At 42.8% G+C, this 12,204-nt stretch overlaps 2 protein-coding genes across 2 annotated transcripts; one reads left to right on the forward strand and one right to left on the reverse strand.

The window, feature by feature from the left end:
* Positions 1–1,384: 1,384 nt before the first annotated feature.
* On the forward strand, positions 1,385–4,440 carry LOC128741683 (inner centromere protein A). Its single transcript, XM_053837647.1, has 3 exons — positions 1,385–2,105; positions 2,169–3,993; positions 4,052–4,440. Exons 1-3 carry the CDS (start codon positions 1,385–1,387, stop codon positions 4,386–4,388), a joined length of 2,883 nt encoding a protein of 960 aa, XP_053693622.1. The 3' UTR covers positions 4,389–4,440.
* Positions 4,441–4,492: 52 nt separating this feature from the next.
* Positions 4,493–5,654, reverse strand: LOC128741688 (39S ribosomal protein L44, mitochondrial). Its single transcript, XM_053837652.1, has 2 exons — positions 5,499–5,654; positions 4,493–5,437 (listed from the first exon to the last, which is right to left on the reverse strand). Exons 1-2 carry the CDS (start codon positions 5,557–5,559, stop codon positions 4,518–4,520), a joined length of 981 nt encoding a protein of 326 aa, XP_053693627.1. The 5' UTR covers positions 5,560–5,654; the 3' UTR covers positions 4,493–4,517.
* Positions 5,655–12,204: the final 6,550 nt, after the last annotated feature.

The following is a 12,204-nucleotide window of genomic DNA, read 5'->3' on the forward strand; positions in this document are numbered from 1 at the left end:
TCCCTTAGATCTTGAGAGCGCGACCGTCGTTAGTCGGCCTCAACACGTGTCGACCACTAGTGCGTGATCCGATTCTCCGAGCAACACGCCGAGCGAGCAGGCAGTTGCTACCATCCGTGGCCCTATACACCATCGATCGTAGGAACCGATCGCCGAAAAGCCAACCGTATGCTATACCCACCACATAACCAATTGTTACTGTCAGTGGACTCATCACCGTTCGTACCGGCTACCGGATGTCGGACCCGGTCGAACTAAAACATTCGATTCACCATTTGCCACCCACCACGTATTTGGTACGGGATATCTGTAAGCGGTCTACGAAACCGCTAGTCTAGCACAGTCACCTGTTCATCGGAACATCAGAGACCCTTCGTCGACTAACCAGTGGTTAGAAAACTAACCACTAGATTAAACGAAACGTGTAAATGAAGATCTGTTAACCCTCGAAATGGTGTTTACTACGATATGTGTCCTCGGAAAGTGTGAGTCCCCGAATGTGCCCCCCCCCCCAGATCGGTTCGCGAGTTAGCCTCCGGTAGGTTGGTGTAGGATGCCTAGGGGACACTGCACTAGCCGATGGTTGCTCTTGTCCCCCTGTTGAGTCGGCCGAACGGATTCAACCGATGTTAGGTTAGTCGGCATTTCGTTCGTAAGTTTATAGTTGAGCGTTTGATGGACCTGCCCTGAGGTATTCTAGCCGGACCGGGATTGTATCGCTAAACACGGTCCTTCACGGCAAGTTAATCCTTGCCTGGCGCTTAAGTGAAGGTTGTCACTGCTCCCTGCCCCAACACCCATCCCGCCCCGTTACAGGACGTAAAGGTTATAACCAATCGATTATTTCGATTAATCGATTATGTAGCGCCGATTAATCGATGTCGATTATTGGCCGCCTAAAAAGTAACCGATTGTTAACTAATCGATTAGCTGAAAAAATCGGACATCACTAGTAACATAATTTCCTATGTTGCATTCTTGGAAACTGTTTCGATTAAAAAATTAATCAATGCGGGACATTTTGCGGGACGCTTAGTAATCCGGGACAAGTCATCCAATTCCGGGACTGTCCCGCATAATCCGGGACGTCTGGAATATTTATTCTCTCGAATCGAAAATGTGTTTTCTTCATTTAATCCTTTTTTCGCTGATCTATACTTCTGTACGACTCTACCTACAAAATTAGAAGTTTCTTGCTATAATTTTGCAAGCTTGCCGCTTGCTCTTCTTGATTTGCCGCCGCGGCAACCGTTCGGCTTGTCAAACGCATATTGATAAACAACGGTTTTTAGTATTTTTGGTGTTGTGCAGTTTTATTTTGATTTGCGTACAGTATTTTGTTACAGAAAAGTGCTTCTTTTAGTATTTCGATGGTTATTTGACGATGTCCGATTCACCACGCAGCATACTAGCCCGTTTGGAGCAACTGAAACAATGGCAGGAAGAGCAGCAGCGGGCTTTGCTGCAAAAACAGATCGCCCAGCGGGAACTACTCAGCCAGGAACAGCAAAAGATGTACGCTATTTTGGGCCTAGGTGGAAAGCAAAGTCATCCGGTGGAAAGCGACGGAGAGCGTGAGTATGAGTTGACCAACATGCAGCAGCAGTTGGTGGCCGAGCAGGAAGAACACGCTTACGGCTCACAGTCCGAAGAAGACAGTGAAGACGAGCCCAAGCCCAAGCCCAATAACGATGAGAGCAAACCTAAGGTACCGCCGAAGCCATTCCTCAAACGGGGCGAAGGACTGAAAGCTAGGTTTAAAGTTGATCCTAATGTTTTTAAATTAGATAACCTTCCAAAGTACAAATATGCTAATCTTGCTAAGTCTAGAGCTCGAAAAAGTAAGCAGCAAACGCGACCGGAGTTGGAAAAGGATAAAGTTTTCAATAGGAGTAGGACCGAAAGGCCTCAAACGACGGGGAATGAACCTCTGACACTGGATATTAATCGTGTGCAGGAAAAAAAGTTGTTAAAGCCACCATCCGTTTCTGATTCGAAAGTTGTTACTGACCCGGCAAACTTGGTTCGCTCGGAGAGCGAGGAAAGTTTGTTGCCCAGTATAGAATCTCTTAAAAAAAGGCTCAGCGTGGGGTCGGTGGAAGAAGGTAAATGCTCTTGTTCTTGCTCATAATGTGACCAATTCACTAGTGGATTTTGATTTTTTTTAGTTGTACCAACTTTGGAGACGCCGGTTCAACCGGATCTGCCGTGGAAACAGCAGCTAAAAGAGGATGCTGCTGTTCTGCGACAGCTGAAGGAGTTGAAAGATCTCGATTTGTTTGAGCTGCTAGAGCACCAGCTAGCTTCGGGGAATGGCAGTATTGCTTCCAATGCCAGCACGCTGCTTCGTATGCTGATGGAAAACAGCATCGATGTTACGGATTTGCTGGGAGGATTAACGGCGGATTCGACGTTGATTCCGGACAATCATGAGCCGTTGATTGAACCGGTAGAGGACGCGTCTTGCCTTGAAATACATCCCGTTCCGGATCCCAAAAGGCATGTTCTGAAGGAGACAGTCACAAGTGACTTTGATAGCAGTTCTACTGATTCAGATGACGAGGAAACTGGGCAGCATGTGCGTTTCGCTGAGCAAGAGGAGCCTGAGATTGAAACGGACGTGGAATCCCAGCTGGAGGCGGTTAATTATAGTCGGATGTCTACGCCAAAGGACGATAGAGGTGGTAGGAAATCCGTCGAACAAATGGATGATTCCACAAAGTCGAAAACTGTGGAAGATACCGAGCAAGTTCGTATTCGGGAGGATATTTTAGCTAAAAGCGAACTGCTCAAGCAACGATTGGCCGAACTGGATGGAGAGATCGAAAGCTTTCGGAAAGAGAATGCCCAGCTAATGCAAATGAAGCAAGAGCACGAACTTGAGAAAAACAAGCTGGAACTGGATCGGGAAGAGATGATGGAGAAGCTAAATGACGAACGAATTAAGATGGAAGTTTATTTCCACGATGAGCGTGTTAAAATTGAGGATGAACGTCAGAAAGCTTTGAAGGAAGCGATGAGACCGACGAAAAAAGAAAAGGAAGAGATTTTAAGACTGAAGGAACAGGTCGCTGATCTGCAGAAGGAAGCTAAAGCTAAGGAAGCCAAACACGCTTCTTCGCTGGCTCGTTTTCGTTCGCAAATCAAGAACTTGGAAAAGGACCTAAAGGAAACCCAGCTGGAACTGGACGTTATGAAGAAGGACAACAAAAAGCTGGAAACTGAAAATGCGCGCCTAAAGCGGCAGAACAACAATCGAATGCTGTTGGAAATTAACAAGAATATCGCTAAGCTAGCCGCTCCACAGTCCTCTGTGGTCGACAGTGGGACGGCTGAATCGCGCAGAAACTCATCGCCGGACAAGCACCGAAAGCAGATCCTCTCGGCCCGGATGAAGCCCATTGAGGTAATTGATAAAAAAGTAGCTGGCAAAGTTGCCAAAGCCAAGGTCATCAGCCATGCACGGAATAGCACTGAAAGTCGCCGATCAATACCTGCTGTGGATACTTCTAGTAGCAGCAGCAGTAGTGAGGAAGAGGTTGAGGTGGAGACCGCCGAACAGAAAGAATCATCGACAACGACTGACGACCAGGACGACTCCGATTCGAAACCGGCCGACGGTTCAAAGTCTTCCTACTTTCACAGTAAAGCAAAAAAGAATCTTTTTCAAGGTGGTTCTGCTGCTGTAAAGGGAGATAGCTCGAAAGTCACCCCGACAGCTGCGGCAGCAGCCGATTCCAACCCGGAAACGATAGAACTGATGAAAAGTCTAAAACGAGAAATCGTTAACGATGACGGCAGTCGGGACATTTGGTATCCGAATGGAAATCTGAAGAAAATATCGCCCGATGGGCTGGTCATCCGAATGATGTACTTTAACAAGGACATCAAGGAGACCAACATGAACGAGGGCACGACCAAGTACTACTATCACGAAACAAACACCTGGCACACGACCTACCTGGACGGACTGGAAATACTGGAGTTTCCCGAGTGAGTAGTGTTTGTTTACAAATCGAAACCTAATAACCCTAATCCTTTTTCTTTACAGCGGCCAAACCGAACACCGTTTCAAGGACGGCTCGACGGAAGTCCATTTCCCGAACGGGTCGATCCGCACCACCAACCCGAACAGTGTCGACATTGCGGAAGAGTGGAAATACGCTGACGGTTCGACGGTGATCATCAAGCGAAACGACGACAAAGTGATTACCCTACCGAACGGTCAGGTGGAGATTCACACTAAAGCGCACAAACGACGTATCTATCCGGATGGGACGACTAAGTTTCTCTACCCGGACGGAAGCCAGGAGAGCCGCTATTCGAATGGACGCGTGCGACTAAAGGATAAAGATGGAAATCTCATTTCCGACACCGGTGGGACCTGAGCTAAGCATGTAAGTATTGGCATTCTGGCGAATTGCAATAAATGACCCAATTGTACAGGAAATTTCAAACCGAACACAAAAAAACTTGCACATTTCTTTTCACTAGTTTACTGTTAAAATTCCGTTACGCTACAACTTTTCGGCTTTGTTTTGCCTTAAATTTTTACTAACGTCACCCAACTCCAAGCCGAAATCGATCGGCTTCATATCCAGTGTAGTACCAAACAACTGCCGGAGGCAGTCCCAGGCCGCCTCCTGTACGGCCGTATGTACATCCTCACCGAATCCCGATCCCATAAACTGCTTGTTGCAGTAGATGCCCACATTGTGTGCCGCCAGCAGGGTATTTTTCCCGACCAAACCAATGGAACGTGGCTCCGGTTCACCCAGTTTTTTCTCCTGACAATATTGCCTCAGCAACTCCAGTGGATCGTCAATCTTCCAATATTCGTTAACGTCTTGCTGATTCAGCTGAGTGCAGATAAAGTCCCGCACGAAGAGGAACGCACGTTCCTCACCGGATGATCGGTGCAAAGCACCGACCACAGCCTTGAGCGTTTCCGAAAGCAGTTGTTCATTGATGGGGAACTCCGCCGCTAAAATTATATCTTTCATCCCAAGATGTTTCGAAACGTGCGCCAGCCTGTCGTCGGCGGTAAGATGTGTGGCAATCGAACGAACCCCCTCCCGGGGCAACCTTGGCAGGGCAGTCAGCAGAAACGCTTGAACAAAATCATCGATAAGCTTCCTGCCATGCTCGATCAGCTCGCGATTATCCTTCAAACCCAGCTCGGGCTTTTCGATTCCCAGCTCGGTCTGCCTTTGCTCTTCTCGTGCAATAAACGAACGATGGGTGAGGGCTTGCTGCAGCAGTTTGCTGTCAAACTGTTCGGACAAACGTTTGCCGAATGCAAACAACTCCGCATTGTAGTTCCAGTCGCTGTGATTGGAACGGGGCTGCTCAGCTTCTGGACCCATTTTCTCTCGGCGGCATTTCAGTTCACGCAATGTTGGTCCAACCCAGCGATGAACGTGACGATGTGGAGTGGCTGCAAACACAAATCGTAACATTGTAGAGCATGCAACTATTTTACTACTCATAAAACCTACCATAAACTAAAGATCGCGATAAAGTTCGCAGCAGAACCGATGAAGTGTTTAGGAAAGACATTGTTAAGCTGAGCAATTAGTGATTATTTCTTATTTATTTAGCATTCCGGGTTTAAAATTGAAATCAACCAAATTCACGCACTTTTGTTTTGCAATGGAACGACGACGACTACGGCGCCGCAAAACCGAGAATGACTTTAATTTGACAATCAGAATAAGTAAGAAGGTATGCCATTTGCGTATACACTGAAATAAATAATTGCACGAAAATCAAACTATAAAAGCAAGTATAAAAGTGCAAAGATTTTGTTCAAATTTTATGTAGGTGTAGTGTCTGCATCGGTTGCCTCCGACCGAGCCCTCCGGAACACGGAACAACAACGTCCGTAAACGTCTACGTTCGTCCAAAAACTGACTCTCTGGTTTTAGAGCAAGCTTTATCATGCCATGTGCCAGTATACGTGAGTCTCATATTGACCGATTCAAGATTGCTCTCCTTGTCTCTTACCGTTCGTATGACAAATTCTTGCAACACATGCAAAGCAATTTCCGTTACACTGAAACAAATGATTTAGTTTCATTAGATTTATTTTTACGTTAATTCTTCTAACTTCGTACGTTCCCTACAGTAGGTACTAGGCTAGCTGACCCGACACAATTCGTATTGCCAGAAATTAAACTGTGTTGTACATTAATCCTGAATCTCGGATGCCCTTTATCACAATCTCGAGGTTTGTTTCTAAGGAGTTCATGGGTGTTTTAATATACAAATTTTCCTCACAGTAAAATAGAAAACAACTCTCCCATTGCTTAGGCTGATAAAATAAAGCGGATAGCATTTAAATATTCGCCATCATTACAAACCATTTCGCCGACTGCCATTCGGCCCAAATACCAAATACCTGCGGAACTCCAATTCTCGGTTAATCATATAGAGTTTCGCAGAATACCATTTCGCGAAAAAACTTACGCGGGATGTACCATTTCACGGAAAATCTTTTCATAGAAAATACCATTTCGCAGGGGTGACTCAACTGAAGGAAAGTAATAGAGGTCAATAGATCTAGGGAAATACTTAAACCTAGATAAAGGTGATCTCTACGGGGGGCTGTCCCCCGCAGTGGCCGGCGCTTCCGACGGCAGGTCGCCGGCAACACTCGCGGCCTGTGTTCGTCTCACCCTGAATCATCTAATGTTACTATTGATAGTTTCTGGTGGTCTTGTTATTGACTAATGTTTTATCCCTTTAAGCCCGAGCCCTCACAATTGTGTAGGTGAGACATGACTACTTTTAAAAAAATTTCCTTTCCTTTCTAAACGTCGTACTTTTACATATATGGCGCCAATCTCTTGTGTAAACATCGTAACACGTAAAAAAAATAGAAAATAGCTGAAAAGAAGTTTTCTTTTGTGTTTGGATTAATTATTGTCTAGTCTTCAAAATCTTGTGAAAACAGCAAAAAGTTTTATCTGTCGTATTTTCTTATTGGATCCGTCTTTCGAAATTGCTTGGATAAAAAATTATTGGTAATAAGTATTTCTAATTGATGTAATTAAAAATTTACGCGAAATAACTTTTACAACTTACTTATGCACATTGTTTTTCATACCTACACAATTGTGTAGGTTCGGCCTTATTGCATACCTACTTTAACCTTTACGTTCCCGCCGGGACTTCAAAAATTAGTGTACTTGCCGTTCCACTGTTTTTCTATCTTTACCATTTTTTGATCGATTTTTATACAACTTGTCTTCAAAGAACCACCTTAGATTGACCTTTAATAAAAAAATATATTAGCAAATTTTGGATCCATTTTCCCATAGATATTCCAGATCGCAGTGGGATTATTTTTTCACGTCATAAGTAATAGATGAAATAAAACGAAATTTGCTGCTGCCATCTTATTTTGAGTCAGTAAGAATGAATACATTATACTGTAGAGCATTCGTTCATGCTCCACACTACTGAACCTCCGTTTAGAGTACTACCAGAACCTAAAACTGGTCATTTATAAATTGTAAAGTAATAAAGTGGTGTGGCAAATGTATTCAACTACGGTATTTTCTAAGACAAATTCTTGGATCAACATTTGAATGTTTTAAGCCAATCTGGACGTTTCGGTATATCTGTTGTATTAAGATTAGTAAAAACTTAACTTGCAAAAAGTTGCGCGTATTTCCATAGCTACGTAGCGACCGTTCCGCTGCTTCAGAAGCTGAAGTTTATGAGCCTCGAAGCGATGATCTCGCTCTAAACTAAACGGGGGCAACCCTATTCAATTCTGTGAACTTCTTTACACAAAATAATTAGGTTTTTCATGTTTTGTTGTTTCAAAACCTGGCTTGGTATAGTCCAAAAAGGGTAAAAAATGTTAAAAATAGGGGAAAATGAGCAAAATGGGGCACTTCCAGATGACAAACAGGAAAGCGGTGGGCACCATGCGATTCTCCGGAAAATTTTACATAGGATTTTATGTAAATCCTACATTTTATCAGCCTACAAGCCATATCTTAATTGCATCCGTTTTTTCGGCTCGTTTTTGCCCATAGTGCAATGGTATAAGATAAGGCCGAACCCACACAATTGTGTAGGTTGCTAAATTTAGCAAACATTTATTGCAATGTGTAGAATACACTGGTTTTGGTATCTCGAGCGATAAAAAAAATTTATATTGATCCAAAAACCAAAAATATCGTAACTAAAACCCTCCGTGCTTAAAGGGTTATGAAAGAGTCTAAGATTTCTCGAGTTCGATTAGTTTTTGAGTTACGCAAAAATTTCTGTTTTGTTTGTATGAGAGTCCTTATCCCCCAACCACAAGGGTTAAGGAAATGTTATGAGGAAATTTGTATTTCATTTGTATGGAAGCCCCCCCCCCCTCTTAAAGGGGAGAGGAATCGTAATTCCCCTTCTAAAGATGGGAGGGGTCTCAATTCACCATAAAAAATTCTTGTCTCCAAAAACACCCACATGCCAAATTTTGTTTCATTTGCTTGATTAGTTCTCGAGTTATGCAGAAATTTGTGTTTTATGTTTTATTTGTATGGAAGCCCCCTCTTAGTGGGGGGAGGGGTCTCTAACCATCATAAGAACCTTCCCTGGCCCCAAAAACCTCTACATGCAAATTTTCACGCCGATTGGTTCAGTAGTTTTGATTGATTAGTTTTCTAGTTTTGAGGAAATTTGTATATATTTCGTTTGTATGGGAGCGTCCCCTTTTATAGGGGGATGGGTCATAATTTACCTCCTGAAGAGGGGAGAGGTCTCAATGCACCATCGAAAAAGAATTTGCCTCCCAAAACACCCATATGTCAAGTTTAGTTTTATTTGCTTGATTAGTTCTAAAGTTATGAGGAAATTTGTATTTCATTTGTACAGGAGCCCCCCCCCCCCATCCTCCTAAAGTGGAGAGGGGTCCTAATTCATCATAGAAAAAATTCTTGCCTCCAAAACCCCCCAGATGCCAAATTTGGTTCCATTTGTTTGATTAGTTCTCGAGTTATGAAAAAATTTGTATTTCATTTGTACGGAAGCCCCCCCTCCTAAGGGGGAAAGGGGTCATAATTCTCCTCCTAAAGAGGGAAGGGGTCTCAATTCACCATAGAAAAAAATCTTGTCACCAAAAACACCCACATGCTAAATTTGGTTCCATTTGCTTGATTAGTTCTGGAGTTATGAGGAAATTAGTATTTAATTTGTATGGGAGCTCCCCCCCCCCTCTTGAAGTGGGGAGGGGTTTCAATTCATCATGGAAAAAATTCTTGTCTTTAAAACCACCCACATGTAAAATTTTGTTCCATTTGTTTGATTAGTTCTCGAGTTATGCAAAAATTTGTGTTTCATTTGTATGGGAGCCCCCCCCCCCACCATCTCTTAGTGGGGGGAGGGGTTTCTAACCATCATAAGAACCTTTCTTGGTCCCAAAAACCCCTATATGCAAATTTTCACGCCGATCGGTTAAGTAGTTTTCGATTCTATAAGGAACATTCGGGCAGACAGACAGAAATCCATTTTTATAGGTATAGATTTGTACGGGAGCCTCCCCTCTTAGTGGGGGAGGGATCGCTAACCATCATAAGAACCTTCTCTGGCACCAAAAACCCTTACATGCAAATTTTCACGCCGATCGATTTAGTAGTTTTCGATTCTATAATAAGGAACATACGGACAGACAAACAGACAGACAGAAATCCATTTTTATAGGTATAGATTTTGGAAAGTAAAATTTTTTTTTGAGATACGGCACCAACTTTTCAAAAGGGCCAATCTGCAAAATGTTAACAAACCAAGTGAGGGTTTCTTTCCCTAATGCTAGTCCAGCAAAAAACATCCCTCACTCGGTTTGTTTACATTTTGCAGATTGACCATTTGGAAAAGTTAGTGCCGATATGTCAAAAGTCTAAAATTGACCAGGTTTTCCATATTATGCTTAGCTTAGTTTAGGTAGACTGCCCGTAGTTCCACTCTTTGATTGCTCGAACCAGTAAGATTGCACAAAGAACCAATTTAATGGTGTATGGGATTGGAAGTAGTATAACATTCTCATTATGCAACTTTTGGTGATTCAATACTTCGAAAATTGACCATCAATAACGACGCCAGCCACAACTAGGAGGCTGCACTATATGGGAAAAGGAAGGAATATTAGTCCGGTACTTGTTGTTGCTAGAGAGTCCGCGAGTATTACTGCATCTCCACAAGTGTCACGGGTTAGGAATTGTGTTAGAAGGGGAAGGTACAGTTTAGGCTTCATCTCGGTAAATGATCCAACGAAACAATCAGCGATTACATTTCATCCGCTACAGCAACTTTCCGCCATTATCGCCATTATTGTTATCTAGAAAGCGAATAAAACGTATTTGGACCTGATTTCGATTCAATGAATATTAAGTTTTGGTCATTTATTTCTGTAAGTGAAACATAAAATAGTCGCGCGCGATTCCACTCTATGTACATTAAAAACTTCACTGTTCTGCGAATTTACCGTTTCATAACAAAAGTCAAGTAACGTGTCTGGGCGCCCGGCCACCACGAGCCGGCACTCATATATTCGGCCCTTGACCCAAGTCACCACAGCATCATTAATAAAAGTGAGAAAAATAATTTGCTTCATAAATGATTACAACAAAATTAAATTAAGAACATGGACCACTGCGAAACAAATTCAAGATGTTGGAGATTTTTATAAAGACGTAGATAATCACATATTTTTATTTGGCTCACAATACCTGGCAACAAAAGCTAGTGAAACAGTGAAAGCATTGAAGCACTTTTTGAAGCATATAGTCTCTAATGTCGAATTTGTTTATTTAATCCGGGTTGAAACTGGATGAATTTTATCTGTCAGATAGGAGCAAATGAACACAAAAAGTTCATCCAGTTCCAATCCGGATTGAATAAACAAATTCGACATAAGTTGATAAACATTTCCGCTTACCAACGCAAATGTGTAAAGATATAGCGCCACGCTACACGCTTTTGATAAGCTTTTCCATATCAGCGGCAATCAAATAATTGGTTCCACCATTGACTTCTGCTGCTTCTGCTATCTGAAGAATTGGAATTACACTGATCATCCGTTGAACGGATCAATTGTTACGACCATCTATCAAGCATTTACGAGAAAATGCTGCACTCTTTCGATGCGCAAGTTCCACGACAGTTGCTGTGAACACCATACTAAGCTGCGGTTCTCAAACAGCGGCCGAACAAGGGTCAATATAGCGATTTAAGGCAGTGTGGATCCTTGAAGTCCCATCCGATTTTTGAAATAAATCCGAGTTGACGCTTTGCTTTAGAAATAATTGACTCGCGATTAGCGTTAAACGTTAGCTTAGTATCAAGTAAAATCCGTAATATGTTCGACTCTGCGCAAAGAATCGGATTTTTAGGCGGTAAAAGCTCATCACCTCGCATTTTGCAACACTTATAGTGAACCAGTTTTGTTTACACCAAACAGTGAAAACATCCATTAAAGCTTGTAGGCGGCGACAATCATCAATTTTTTTAGCTGCCAGAAACAATTTCAGGTCCTCAGCATATACAAGTCTGTAACCAACCCCCAATAGGAAAGTGATATCGTTGAAAAACAGCGAAAAAGGCTGCGGTCCCATGTTGTTACCTTGCGGAACTCCAGAGATGTTCGTGAATTGCGAAGAAATACAGAAACCAAGTTTCACACGCAGTACTCTACCGTGCAAGTATGAGCTTAACCATTGTATCATCTGTTGAGATGCACCGAGCCGGGAAAGCCCAAGAACGACCAGGCATGAAACCGTGCTGAGCCGTGGATATAGTATTCTTTGTGTGGGACAACATCACTCCACTTACGACTATCTCAGACAATTTTGACGCAGCCGAAAGGCTGGTAATTCCAGGATAGTTTCTTACGTTTTGACGGTCGCCAGTCGGGAATGAATGACTTATTAAAAATTATGTACAAAGGAATGGCCAACGGCTCGGCACAACTAAGCTAACAATGAAAATATTCGTTAAATTAAGTCTGCACAAACAAGACACACACATTTGAAATAAACTAACTTTTATTTTCTCAAATAAATAAATTGTTTTTCGTTAATGTTTTGAGGTGCCTGGAACGTAGCGATTAGAAAGCATGATAAAGAGAGCCACTTACTAGCTAGCTGTGTCATCTGTGGTGATTTTTCGAGTGTGTTCATCCCGATGATGGGAGATTTATTGGGCATT

This window comes from Sabethes cyaneus, chromosome 3 (genome assembly GCF_943734655.1).
Source record: "Sabethes cyaneus chromosome 3, idSabCyanKW18_F2, whole genome shotgun sequence".
Lineage (NCBI taxonomy): Eukaryota > Metazoa > Arthropoda > Insecta > Diptera > Culicidae > Sabethes > Sabethes cyaneus.

What these genes read in the sequence shown, in the direction of transcription:
- LOC128741688 (XM_053837652.1), bottom strand. Translation starts at nt 5,559, where the DNA reads ATGTCTTTCCTAAACACTTCATCGGTTCTGCTGCGAACTTTATCGCGA. An exon ending in ATCGCGATCTTTAGTTTATG is followed by an intron (nt 5,438 to 5,498) that starts GTAGGTTTTATG and finishes TTGTGTTTGCAG; the next exon opens with CCACTCCACATCGTCACGTT.
- LOC128741683 (XM_053837647.1), top strand. Translation starts at nt 1,385, where the DNA reads ATGTCCGATTCACCACGCAGCATACTAGCCCGTTTGGAGCAACTGAAA. An exon ending in CGTGGGGTCGGTGGAAGAAG is followed by an intron (nt 2,106 to 2,168) that starts GTAAATGCTCTT and finishes GATTTTTTTTAG; the next exon opens with TTGTACCAACTTTGGAGACG. An exon ending in GAAATACTGGAGTTTCCCGA is followed by an intron (nt 3,994 to 4,051) that starts GTGAGTAGTGTT and finishes TTTTCTTTACAG; the next exon opens with CGGCCAAACCGAACACCGTT.